Source organism: Amblyraja radiata, chromosome 14 (genome assembly GCF_010909765.2).
Source record: "Amblyraja radiata isolate CabotCenter1 chromosome 14, sAmbRad1.1.pri, whole genome shotgun sequence".
NCBI classification, from domain to species: Eukaryota; Metazoa; Chordata; class Chondrichthyes; order Rajiformes; family Rajidae; genus Amblyraja; species Amblyraja radiata.
The window spans coordinates 44,640,397-44,654,841 of record NC_045969.1 but is presented as its reverse complement, the minus strand read 5'-3'; the positions used below and the strand labels follow the sequence as shown (position 1 = coordinate 44,654,841).

General features: G+C 40.6%; 1 protein-coding gene across 12 annotated transcripts in view; it reads left to right on the top strand.

Moving 5' to 3' along the window:
• dmd (dystrophin) overlaps positions 1–14,445 on the top strand; it is a 1,663,772-nt gene that overhangs the window by 633,614 nt on the left and 1,015,713 nt on the right. For all 12 annotated transcript variants that reach the window (XM_033033201.1, XM_033033203.1, XM_033033205.1 and 9 more), the window contains 2 exons: positions 11,242–11,365; positions 12,719–12,806. In XM_033033201.1, the coding sequence (XP_032889092.1) occupies positions 11,242–11,365; positions 12,719–12,806 (212 nt within the window). The remainder of the gene's footprint in view (positions 1–11,241; positions 11,366–12,718; positions 12,807–14,445) is intronic.

Here is a 14,445-nt window from a genome sequence, read left to right as displayed (position 1 = left end):
GACTTCTGTTCATGTAAATGATGACAGTCAGTACAAACACAGCTACTTATGAATTTCTTCTGATTTATTTAATATAAAAGTATAGATTTTGCAATGGTATCTCAAAGCTTGCCTATTCCTGCTTCCATGGAATGAAACGTAGATGCCTGCCGTGCACTTCACTTGAGAGGAGCCAGATCTCCACCTACTGTTTCAAACTATTATTACTCAGATTACATTTTCTAAACATAGGAGTGGAAATCATTTACCAAAAGAGCATTGTGCATGCCTCAGAGTGGTGCATTACTCTTTGGACTGCAATCATATCTCAATAGTTATTCACAAGGTAGACACAAAGTGCTGGAGTAACTCTCAATTGTTATTGTTTGGTGGCTACCTCAGATGCAGAGTGCATTAGGAAATCAATCAGAATGCAGCACAGAGAGAATTGACAGTGGCTAGAAAAAATGCAAAGGGAATCTGAATAATTTAGTTTAGTTTAAGTTCAAGTTTAGTTCAAGTTTGTAAGACAAGTCCTGCCATGTACAAAACCATGCTAACTTTCTTACTTGAACCATTCTCTTCCAAATGGGAGTCATAGAGTGATACAGTGGAAAAGGCCCTTCGGCCCAACTTGCCCACACCAGCCAACATTGTCCTAGCTACACTTGTCCCACGTGCCTGCGCTTGGTCCATCTGCCTTCAAACCTGTCCTATCCAAGTAGTTCAAGAAGTAAATCTTATTCCTAAAAATCCTCTCCACCGAAGATTAATATGAAACAAAAACACACACCTTTAATAAGCATCTTGAGTGAATGGTGGAGCCACGTCCTGTACAGTGAGGAGGAGGGGCAAGGGGTGCAATTTTGTATTGAATAAGTATTTGGCGTCTTTTCTCACCATGGAGGATGAAGTTAATAGTTCTGTGGGAGAGTCTGGAGATGAACCAGTTCATGTGACTTTATGTAACAAATATATATATATATATTTAAAAAGAGCAAGGAGCTGGTAAATAGATTTCCATTACAATTGCCCATTTCCATCCAAGGTTTTTTTATTAATTGATTTGAAAGTTACAGAGTGTAAGCAGGCCCTTCAGTCCAACGAGTCCATTGATCACTCGTACCTACTAGTTCCATGTGATCCCACCACCGACACACTCAGGGCAATTTACAGAGGCCAATTTAGCCTATAAACCTGCATGTCTTTCGGATATGATAGGAAACCGAAGCACCTGGAGGAACTCCAAGTGGTCACAGGGAGAACGTGCAAACTCCAAACAGACAGCACCCGAGATCAGGATTGAACCTGGGTTACTGGTGCTGTAAGGCAGGAGCTCTACCAGCTGCACCACAGTGCATTCTGTTTTTAGAGAAAAGCGGGGATAAAAGTAATACATTCTAACCTCAGTCTTTCAATCTTAGTTGTTAGAGTGCTGACAGAAGACAGGAAAAATATTCAGAAGCCTTGTTCTGGAAAAATTAAGAAGAAGTATCGACTTGGCAATTATAGTCTAACCAATCAATCTTCAGTCTGAAGGAGATTGCCAAAAAAGGACATATTTAAAGACGAAGGGGTTAATGGAAAGCATTAAATTAAAGAGGGCAAATCATAACTGATTAACCTAATGGCACCTTTGATCAGATGGTGGAAACAGGGGACAGGTTTGGCAACCTTCACTTGAATCAGGTTTCAGAATTCAGGCACTGTCCACTTGATACAAAATGTGCCGTACATTAAATGCAACCATTCTGGATTGCCAATAAGCATTCACTCATCTATTCCTTTACTTCAAACTCAACGTATTTAGCGCTTTAATATTCAGTACTTTCATTGCTGCATAGACCTTTGTAAACATTAACTGATCATTAACGAACACTCAAATATTGGGACATCAATAGCAAGCAGTGACTAGCAAAGAGCTTCTTAATTGACATTTGCCCAAGTTGTCTTTTCCTGCAGCAGCTTCCACTGTTTGTCAGTCAATTTTTGTGCCTTCTGACTGGAAGGTCTGTTTGATTTGCTAAAGCCACAATTCGCTGTCCTGAGACTTGATCAAGCCAACCATGTGGATCATTTCCCAGGCAGAGTCCTGATAAGCAAGTGACCTGCATAATCCAGGCAAAACATCCCAACCTGTGATTGGAAGTCACAGTGTGGTCTTCAGCACCTTTGTACTAATCTGTGGGCCTCAAAACGCCCATTGCTGTTAAAAATTAGTTCAATTAGTTTTGTTAGCTTTAGGTTGGTAAAGGGGATTGATAATGGGAGTATGGTAGATCTACTCTTTATTCATTTTCAAAATGCATTTATCAAAGAGCCTCATCATCACCATTTGGAAAATTGAACCATATGATGTTAAAAGGAACAATTGGAACTAATGTAATTACTAAGGGATAGGAGTGACGGAATATTTTTCTGACTGGAGCAATGCACATGATATGTTTATTCTGGGCCAGTGTTGCCTTGTCTATGCCATTGCATTTAAGCTCAGGAAGTATAGCTTTGAAGTTAGTGGATTATGCAAACATTGGCAAACTTATTAAGCAGAGTTTAGGTCATTTTCAAGTCAGTTGTAAGACGGTTATTTGCAATATTCCGCTTCTAACAGTCTCTCATCTTTTGGCAATTTAAAGTGAACCACACTTGGTTGAGAATACAGAAATTGCTTCTTTGTTTCTGGGTTTGGTGCAAAAATTGGGCCAAGATTATTAGCTTCAACATAATAGAATTACAATTGTCAAATACTAACATTACACACACTGAGAGGTTAGTATTCTTGACATTTTTCCAATATGTTAAGTCCCTTCACTGAGAATTAACTCCCTGAATCTGTCATTGGATCTATGGGATATGCAAATATAATATTGACAGCAATTGCTGGTTACAAAATCTGAATATGGATTGGTTACGTGGAGCATTTCAAATACATGATCATGTCTTCACTAACAAATTGTCATAGCTCTATGGTATATGTACAATGGACAGGTTCAGTGGTTGCAATAAGGAATTAACTTCACCAATTCCATATAACAGGCATCTTCATGTTGATCCTATGCAGCCGTAGTTAATTGTGGCATTGAATGGCAGAGAGGGCACACAATTAGCCTTTCTACATGGGCTCTTCTTACAAGCGAGCCTGCACTCTCCACAGGGGAAGGTGGCATTGGACAACTCTAGTTGCAGCCATCATTCAGAATACATTGATGCTGTTGCAAATAAGAATTTTATTGTTCCGAAGACAGTACATATGACAATTAAACCCTCTTGACTCGATTATACTTCAACAGTTATTACTATTTGTAGATAGACACAAAATGCTGGAGTAATTCAGCGGGTCAGGCAGCATCTGTGGAGAAAAGGAAAAGGTGATGTTTCGGGTCGAGACCCTTCTTCAGTTTGAAGAAGGGTCTCAATCCAAAACATCACCTATTCCTTTGTGTCTATCTTTGGTATAAATCAGCATCTACAGACCTTTATTTCTCTATGGTTTGGTGAAAGTATGGTTGTAGCTGTTGTATATGTAGACTTCATTAAAGCATTTGACAAGGCCACCAAGGTACCTGGCCCATAAGGTTTAAGGCACATGGGATTGAAGATGAGCTGACATCAATGACGGATATGATGATGTCTCCTCTCAGGCCATTTTCAGTGCAATTCAAGGCAGATGTTTGTGGGTGACAAGAGTGACATTTCAGCTTAAACAAAGGATGCTGGCATCTCTAAATACAGATAACATTAGTTATAATGGATCATGGGGCAGGGTAGGGGGAATGGTGTCCATTATTGCCAGTAGTCCGCTATAACCAGTGGTACAGTGGCACAGCAGTAGAGTTGCTGCCGTACAGCGCCGGAGACCCGGACTTGATCCTGACCACGGGTGCTTTCAATGCAAAATTTGTACAAAAATTCTCCGGGTGCTCTGGTTTCCTCCCATATTCCAAAGAAGTATATGTTTGTAGGTTAATTGGTTTTGTAAAATTGTAAAATTGTTCCTTGTGTGTAGGATAGTGCTAGTGTACAGGGTGATCGCTGGCCGACGTGGACTCAGTGGGCCGAAGGGCCTGTTTCTCTAAACTTAACCGAGTGAGGGATTCACTTCAACCACCTCTCATTATTTCAGTGAAATAATGAGCTGCTTTCAAATATAAAGACTTTTTAACAGCTAAAAATGTGTTACATAGATACATAGAAAATAGGTGCAGGAGTAGGCCATTCGGCCCTTCGAGCCTGCACCGCCATTCAATATGATCATGGCTGATCATCCAACTCAGTATCCCGTACCTGCCTTCTCTCCATACCCCCTGATCCCTTTAGCCACAAGGGCCACATCTAACTCCCTCTTAAATATAGCTGTTAGTGTTATCGTTACAGCTAAAAATACTGTAAATTGGGAGAAAATATTCTTAAATGTGAGCTTTGATCTGCCTCTCCCACTCTGAGTAACCTGCCTATATTGATGAACTAGGCTAGCATGTGAAATGTGATATTGCCGAGTACATCATATGTGTATGGACAATCAATCACTTTCAGCAGAGAGTGGATTAGTGGACGTAAAAAAATAAAATATTGAACGTAAAAAAATAACTTGTGTTGAATGGAGTTTGTGACTCCAATTTGATGCATTGTGAATCTGATGGAAGTTGCAAGGTTTCCCAAAAAACCCATTTAAGGACCCTATTTTTCTTCCATAGCTCTGGAGGAAAGATCTCATAGTACCAGGTTTTCCACATCTTTGTGGAACACAGGAACCTCAAAAGTTTGTTCCACCATTAATTTGGACCATGGCTTCCCAGCATGTTATTAATTCTGTTTATCTATCTTGGAGTTGTTTGGAGAGTCTATTTGAAAGGATGGGTGCAGATTGTTTCTAAGCTCACTTAGGCCTGAGAGAATAAAAGGAAGCAAAAATAGAAAATAATGAACATTAAAAACAAAATGAAAAATTGTCATCTATGGACCTTATGATAGGAGGTTGAAGGTGGTTGACACAAAGGTTGAAGGCGTCCTCTTTGTTACGATGGTATAATTTCTGATGTAAAGGCTCCAAATGATTCCATGTTTGTATCTTTGTATCATTATTTGCATTGCTGAGCTGAGTACCTGGAATCAATGATTCCAACATTCGAAAGCATCGCAGAAAATTAGCATTGTAAAACAACTGAACACATTCAAGCGAGCAGAGGATGAATTAGTTTGTAGGTCTGAGATAGCAGCCTGTTGAGAAACAACAATAAGAATATCTTGCTCAAAGCAAATTGATCTTCCAAATGTTGTTTGCTTGTCCACTGGAGATGGAACTCTACAAGAACTGCTGTCGCAGTTAGGTCACCGAGCTTAATGGTGCAGAAGACTGTGAGTACAATGGATTATTTGTTGGGCTTTTCTGCAGCTTTGTTTGTTTAAAATGCAGTCCCAGTGAATCCTGTTGAAATTGCTGTTCACTCTGGCCTTGATGATTTACTTATTCCACTCCGCGAAGAATCTAAATTAGCATTATCCACCGGCATCATTAACTCCAAGGTGCTGGAGTTCAGCTGCGTATCATATATTTCCTCTACACTTTGTTTAATCCAAATAACCGTCAAAGTTATGATGTCATTTACACTTAATATTTAAAGAAAAATTGAATATATGTGTTTAATTGTCAAATTTCCAACCAATTTGTTCCAATTATGTTGGAGGGTTTCCTTAATTACTACTCTATCCAGTCGAACAGCACTTACTCTAATTGAGATCACAAGGTGAGGCTTTGATCTCTTTAATGCAGAGCATCATTGAAACTGAGAAGAGAAAATGGAAACTATTTTTGAAGCTATAATTAGATGAGACAAAAACTGTGTTTTAAAATCCCTGAAGACAGTTGGAAGGGCCAATGGCTGAGCATTCATATTTTGGATTGAAAGAGAGAGTGGCACAGTGGTAGAGTTGCTGCCTGACAGCTCTTACAGTGCCAGAGACCTGGGTTCGATCCTGGCTACATGTGCTTGTCTGTACGGAGTTTGTACATTCTCCCCGTGACCTGCGTGGGTTTTCTCTGAGAACTTTGGTTTCCTCCCACATTCCAAAGACATAAAGGTTTGTAGGTTAATTGTCTTGGTATGAATATAAAACTTGTCCCTGGCATGGTATGAATATAAAAAATGTGCGGGGATCGCTGGTCGTTGCAGACTCGGTGGGCCTAAGGGCCTGTTCCTGCGCTGTATCTCAAAAACTAAAATAACTAAAGATTGTTCAATTTCTGCTCTGATCCTGAAGACATCTGGCGGATTTCCAGACATACTCTGATGATGCCCAGCTCTCGGTCAGCACCACCGCAATTGTGACCTCCTCTTGGTCGCCAATGAGTTGGACTGCTACTTTGTTGACTGGTTAGAGATTTCCTCCTGCTAAATTGGGAAATTGAAAACCTCCATCATCTACTCCAAACACAAGCTTTGATCCCAGTTACTGATTGCATTTCTCCATCTGACAGTCAATTACTTGAACCAGACCATTGGGGCAGTTTTATCATGGTGTTCGATTGCAAGTGAACTTCAGGTCACATATCCCCAGCATCACTGAGATTGCCTGACCCCACATTATGCAACACTGTCTGATCTCACCTGCCTGTTCATCTATTGAAAGATTCATCCATTCCTTTGCTGCAACTGGCCAATGGTTCCAATCTTCCAATATATGGTGTTAGGAGGTAGAGATAGATCAGCCATGATCGAATGGCGGAGTAGACTTGATGGGCCGAATGGCCTTATTTTGCTCCTATCTCTTATGATCCTCCTCCTTTCCATCAACCTCCATCAGCTTGAGCTCATCCTGCTTTCCTTATCTTAACTCATATTCACCGCCACAGTCTCTCTGATTGGAATTACCAGTCTGATTGTGGTTCGGTTTTTAAGTTCTCACTCTTTTTTACCACCATGTCTCTTCCTACCTCACCTTCTCCTCTGTACCTCATTAGGGCCGTTTGAGATTCCGAGATCCTCCGTTATTTCTGTCCTCTTGCACAACACCATTTACTAATTTGCTCCTACCCTTGTAAATGTGTCTTCTATTGTCTAGCCCTGAGCTAGTTAGATTCCTGATGATTGAGGGATGGTAGCCCAGCAGTTAGTGTTGCAGCCGGACAGCTCCATGATTTGGGTTCAATCCCGACCTCCACTGCATTCTCCCTGTGCTTGCTATAATTATTTCAAGCCGTTCTGGCTTCATACCAGGGTCCAAAAGCATACAGGTTGTTAGATTAACTGGCCACTGTGAATTGCCGCTATATGCAAGTAAGTAAATTTTGGGGTCGTTCATGGGAATATGGAGAAAGTTAAATGGGATTTTGTATAAATGTGTGCTTGGTGCTTGATGTGGACTCAGTTGGCCAAATGGCCTGGTTCTGTGTGCTCTTCGGCTCTAAGGCTCGACCTTAGAGGGAACAAGTTGGAATATGGAGTTGAGGTTGTAACTGGATCTGCCCTGATCTTACTGAGCACCAGAGGAGACTTGAGGGGCCAATTGTTCTACTCATGCTCTAAGTTTATGCTATTTCTCTAGCTCTGGAATTCTCGCCCTGACCTGTTCTCTCCCCTGCTCCTCCTTCAATATGTTACTTACAACCTCTTTGGCCATGTTAATTTTTGGTTATTAAATGTAGGTTTCCATGTCAAATTATGCTTGAATTGCTTTGCGGCAATTGTTGTTGATGTTTGGAAGAAATGTCGGACAGTATGTTGGCATTGGTGGAATATAATTTGGTTCCACATGGGATTGACCGTTTATATTGAAGACCTACAGAGAACAGCATGTTAGATATTGTGGTTCTAGCATTAGCAAACTGATAAAATCGTCTGATCTGAGGTGATAAGGTTTTTTTTATGCATTCCTGGTCTTTCTCTAAAGATTCACCTTTTCATACAATGGCCTAGTTTAAAGGCAGATTGCAGATCCAATTTAGTTGAATTCTCGTTGAGTTGGTTGGTTGCAGAGTCAAATTCCATTCAAAGACGATAAAGACAAAGACTATTCCTTACTGATTGAGTGAAGTGATTCTTCCTGTTTTTAATCCTCATCATTAAAGTGAGTGCCTCTCCTCGCATTTTGATGAATTGTAAATATCTATAGAATGGAAGAACAAGGGATGAAGTTATCTCTTGACTCTTACAACTGAAAGAAAAGATAAACTATTTATTCATATTGATGCTTTTGGACTTTATTGCGACTTGGCCTGCTGCCATATTTGTACACATTGGGACAGTGATTACACTAAAGTGTTATGAATTGTTTTAGGACATCCTGAATGCATGGAAGGAGTAAATAAAAGCAGGTTGATCCATCGTTTTGGAAAAATGAATAAATTCATGTTCATAAGTGATAGGAGCAGAATTAGGCTAGTCATCCCATCAAGTCCACTCCGCCATTTCAATCATGGCTGATCTATATTTCCCTCTCAACTGCATTTTCCTGCCTTCTCCCCATAACCCCTGACAAATCAATAATCTGTTTATCTCTGCCTTATAAAATCTCCATTGACTTGGCCTCCACAGCTTTCTGGGGCAATGAATTCCACAGATTCACCTCCCTCTGACAGAAATTCCTCCTTATCTCCTTCCTAAAGGAACGTCCTTTTATTCTGAGGCTATGACCTTTAGCCCTAGACTCTCCCACTAGTGGAATCGTCCCATCCACATCCAAATGAATAGATGAAGAACCATATTTTAAGATGAAGATGCATTGTCTTCTAAATGGCTGCACTTGCCGAGTAGAAAGGTTACTCAGATTATGTTCAAGTTTAATGTACTGGCAGAAAATTGGCGCAAGCATTTTGAACTGGAGGTTGCTTTTATCTTCCAAGAAAATCCTTTAAAACCAGTGCACTTTGGTCAGCAAATTAACTAGTGATGCATAATGGAGTGAGTTAATCATCCTGCTTTATCTGTCACCTGAAATTAAATAGGATTGTTCTTAAAATAACGCGAATAGCATGTTTGGCGAATTCGTCACCCAATTCCTGGACATCAACCAACAACACCGTATTTGTTAACCAATCTCAGAATTATATTGAAATCATGAAAAGTTTACAATCCCTTTTATGTTTTCTGAAAATCCCTTAAAATTCCCTTGTGACTTTCGCCTGGAAATATGTTTCTGCTCACAGTCTGTTCTCACCTGCACCTGTCCAAATATCCTGAATGCTACAAGCTCCCTGAAGCTAGTCAGATTCTGACAAAAAGTCTTTGACCGAAAACATCAACTGTGTTTCTCTTTTCAAAGGCACCTCCTGGCCAACTAAGTGTTTCCAACATTTTCAATGTTTATTTCAGACTTCCAGCACCCGTAGTTTATTGTTTTCAATTTGTCAGCTACCTGAAGTTGTCTCTGTCTACTGAAGCTTTGTAACCTTAAATGTGGAACCTTAAATTGAAGATACCCACGTATCATCTAACTTGCCTGTATTTCTGAACTGTACAGAATTTAGTGTCCCAAAATAAACGAATAGGCAGCAAAGCATGATTTGACTTGTACAAATTAATAATGCATGAGTTGTGGTTTGTGATTTCATGTGACTTGTTACAGGAAATCCAGATCCCAATCAAAGCAAGGTTTCCAATAAGTGCCATGGTTTTATGGACTGCTCTTGCTAAATAGAAGAAAAAAAATGCCTGAGTTACCCTGGTAACTTGTGCAGATTACTCAGTTACTCTGTGACTGTGTAGAGGACAAGACCTCGGGAGTCAAAATCTTGGTGAACAGGCGCATAAAGCACAAGAAAGATCACATCCTCTTCTCCCACATTTGTGAAGAGGACTATGCAAGGAGGTCTGAGACGCAGTGTAAATATATCCAGATTGGAGATAGATCTGATTGTGGTAGCGATAGAGGCTTGTCTCTGCTATTTGCCACAGTGAATGGCATTACCAGGTCCTCCTGAATTGTCTCTTGTAGATGACCAAAGAGCTGCTACTCCAAATGCCGTGTGAATTCCATCCATTTAGAAACACATTGATCGTGATCACTACATGACAGCTCCATAGGAAAGGCAGGAACCAGGCATGGATTGTTATTAGCTTGCAACAATCTTCCATCAGTAATCAAGCTCTTGTCATAGCCCAACAAGTCCAAACTCCATCTTGGTTGGAAATGAAAACAGAGGTCAGAGGATGTGAAAAGAGGATGTTTTCTGGGCCTCCTTACAAAAAGACCAGACACCCCAGCATCGACTCCATCTACACTAAACACTCCCTTCGGGCAGAAGACACAAAAAGTTGAAAGCACATCCCACCAGAATCAGGAGCTGTTTCTACCCCTCCGTTATTGGACAAATGGCCACTACAGTGGTCAACTGTCCTGTCATAAGTTAGGGGATAGTTCCGATCTTCCAACCTACCTTCGTTGTGGACATTGGACTTTTCTCTGCAACTCTAACGCTACAATGCTGTAAAAGTATATTCTGCACTTTCTTTTCTCGTTGCACTACTTGTTGTTCTTTATGACTTGCTTGGGCACATGTACAGTGTGATCAGATTTAACTGGATATCACACAAACAAAAGCCTTTGTTCGTACCTCGGTACGCATGACGCAACAAAACCAATACCAAAATGGAACATTCTCTATGGCTAACTGGCATCCCTCGCTGGTGATGGTTCAAAATGGAGGATGAGATCTGGGATGGGACTGAGAGCTTGAGTCTCTTCATCGTGCACACCGAAGATGGGGTACACCGTCGCCCGCTAGGTTAACCCAACCAGCCCATCAGGTTCCTCCTTCTCTACCTGTGGCAGAGTCTGCAGATATCATGTTAGCCTCATGAGCCACTTGAAGACCCATGAAACTGGAGTGAAGTATGTCCCCCCTTGCAACCGTGGGGGACAGGCTAGAAAAGTTGTGTCACAGATGAGCAACGTTGACAGATAGCCTGTCTATAGATTTGCTACGTCAATGAGGCAGCTTTTCTGCACCATTGCACTGTTTGTAATTGTAACTTGCATGAAGACCATTCTTAGTTGTAAAATTAATCAATCTTGTTTTATTTCCTGTGAAGAAATTCCATCTTCCTACCATATTTCACATCATTGGCTCTCCAACTGCTCCATTTTATATCAGTAGTATATTTAATAAAGTGATATTCACTGGAGGCAATTCATCCATAAAAATTGGAGTTGAACTGACTTGTATTAATTGAGGTGCAATTTCGATTAAGTTTCTCTGCACCGAGAGCAGAAAATTAAATGTGGTGCTGACAGACTTGTATTAATAATCGGCTGTTATTTTTGAAGGTTTGATGTTGATACAACAGAGCTGCATAGCTGGATGACACGATCAGAAGTTATCCTTCAAAGCCCAGAGTTTGCAATTTATCGGAAAGAAGGAAGTATCTCAGATCTTCAGGAAAAAGTTAATGTAAGTAAAGTATTTACTGGGTATAAGACGCTGCCTGGTACTTCAGTTACATATATTTGCAGTAAATTCCTTGCCTTGTTTCATAAGTGTTTTGATTCTAAATTACATTCAATTGCAGTCAAAGGAATGGATTTATGAGGCAGAGTACTTGTGTACATGCAGCGTATTTGGCACTGCTGAACAGCGATTAATTGCGAGAGAAGTTGAAATAGCCTTTTGTCACTGATGCTGATCTGGAGTAGTGCATTCACCATTTTACACACTCACCTTGAGAAAACCTTGAGGAAATCTTTATTAAAAGGAGATTGACTTAGTTTTCTGTATATATGTTTTGTGAACATGTTGGAACCAAATATAGAAATTTAAATGCCAGGTTTGAATTTGTCTTTTTAGCTCAAATTTAACTTTGCTCAGGCACTGATGACGATAAACTGCAATTGGTTAGACTAAGAGTAAAATATTAATTGAACCAGCTTTATATTGAGGAGGACTGAAACGCTGAACATAATAGTTCACTTGAATGCTGTTATACCTTTTTGAGCTCTTTATTCAGACTGGAGTATTAGGCTCCTGAGATTTCCCAAAACATGGTTCTCTCCCAATTATTAACAGCATTTAATAATTGCTGCACACTGTTTCAAAATCTCTGATACCTTGATATTTGTCAGCAGTTGTTAGAGATATTTGCAATAAATGAATCAAACACATGAATATCATGTCTGGGAAATTCATCTTATTTACTCAAAAATTGCTTGAAGCGCTTCAAAGAATGGATTGGCTGTGCTTATATTCGCTGGAATTTTGAAGGATAAGAGGAGATCGTATAGAAACATATAACACCTTAAGGGATTGGACAGGCCAAATGTTCCCGATGTTGGGGGAGTCCAGAACCAGGGATCACAGTTTAAGAATAAGGGAGATGCCACTTATTTTTGAGATGAGGAGAAACTTTTTCATCCTTGGAGTTGTGAATCTGTGGAATACCTTGCCACAGAAAGCAAGATAGGCCAATTCACTAGATGTATTCAAGAGAGAGTTTGATATGTCTCTTAGGACTAATGGAATCAAGGGATATGGGGATAAAGCAGGAACGGGGTACTGATTTTGGATGATCAGCCATTATCATATTGTATGGCGGTGCTGGCTCGAATGGCCTACTCCTGCACCTATTTTCTCTGTTCCTATGAATCTCTGCTTGTTCAATAAATGGTTAAAGTTTCTGTCTTGAGAAAACAAATTAACTTGGCCAAAAGATAACCAACTGTATCTTTCGTAGCAGAATACTGATTTTCTTTGAACCTCCCTCAAGACGTGATACAAGGAAACAAGCTCATTTTTGTTGTTATGTTGTAGGCTATTGAAAAAGAGAAACCTGAAAAATCCAGAAAATTGCAAGATGCCAGCAGATCGGCTCAGGCCCTGGTGGAACAGATGGTGAATGGTAATTACATGCAAGTTGATTCAGATAATCTTCTTGGGGATTTGTGCAATGCATAAATTCACATTTATCACACGTGATATTAGCAAACAGCATCCTAAAAGCAAACACCAACTTTGTTGCATACATTTAATGTGTTCATCAACTGAGATTCATGCATTAAGTAACCAAATTGAATGGGTACTGGCACATACGTAGAAACATTTATTTACTCGATAAATTGTCATTTAAAAAAACAGATAGTTTTAAAGTCATGCCCTACTTGCAGTGATTCTGCTCTGCATTAACTGTCATTGCTGGCAGTGAACATATTATCATATGAGAGTAGCCATCGTGCCGCACATGGGCGGCACGATGGCGCAGAGGTAGAGTTGCTGCCTTACAGCGTTTGCAGCGCCGGAGACCTGAGTTTGATCCCGACTACGGATGCTGTCTATATGGAGTTTGTACGTTCTCCCCATGACCTGTGTGGGTTTTCTTCGAGATCTTCGGTTTCCTCCCACACTCCGAAGACGTACAGGCTTGTATATTAATTGGCTTGGTATACAGTAAGTGTAAATTGTCCCTAGTGTGTAGGATGGCGTTAATGTGCGGGGATCACTGGTCAGTGCAGACTCGGTGGGCTGTGGGGCCTGCTTCCACACAGTATGACTCTATGAAACAAATCCTGGCAGCACATCTGCCCATATATTGGAGCCTGTCCCAGCACAGCACACCCCCACGACTGAGGGGTGGGAGCGTCAACATGGATTCTGTGCTTGTAGCTTTACACTGCGATGTGAACCCCTGGAAAAGAAAATAGTGTTGTCACTCAACCACATTAGACTCCACAATCAATTTTATACCAGTCGAAAGAAAAATGACTGTGAACCAAGCTGACCTCCGATCTGTCAATGTCTTTTGGTACAATTTACTTTCTGACTCCAACACACTTGAATGAACCATTCGTGAATTCGGGCCCACATCTCTTATTTCTGCTGCCTTTTCTCATAAGCGGTCATCACTTGCTATTAAAACTGCTTCAGCCGTCCAGAGCTAAAATCCAGAGGTTTGTGTAGCCATTGGGGGGAAAAATAAAGTTTAAAGTAAAACCAGGGAAGGGCAGCCAAGAAAGAAGTGGTGTTGTTGGTCTCAAAGCAATTGGGAGATTTACGACGGGAAGCAACATAGAAGGACTGCCACTGATTTATTGGCTTTGAGCGTGGGCTGCTGTTATAGGAAGAGGAAAGAATCATTCTCAAGGCGGGCAGAGAGATGGTGGAGGAATGGCACATCAGGCTCATATGGGTGGATAATAGAGTATTTTGGAGGGACTATAACCAATGTTCTTTTCAGGTGCAGACTTGGGGAAGGGAAATAAACCTACTGTAACCTTTGGATGAAAGTGTGCCTGGAGAAAATAATAAATCACACAACTATGTGAGGCACAAGGAGCTATGCCAATTTATTTCCACTTGTGCAGTTCAAATGGCCAGAGGGAGAAGGTATTAGTTGGGGAGTATGATGTGAGCGTGCATCATTCCATGACTAAATCCTCTCTTTCAGTACCCACAAGGTTTTGTATTTCACTGAGTGTGACCTGCGGCAGTGGATGGAGCAAAATAAATTCAAGTCTTGATCTTGCCTTTCTTTCTTTTAATAA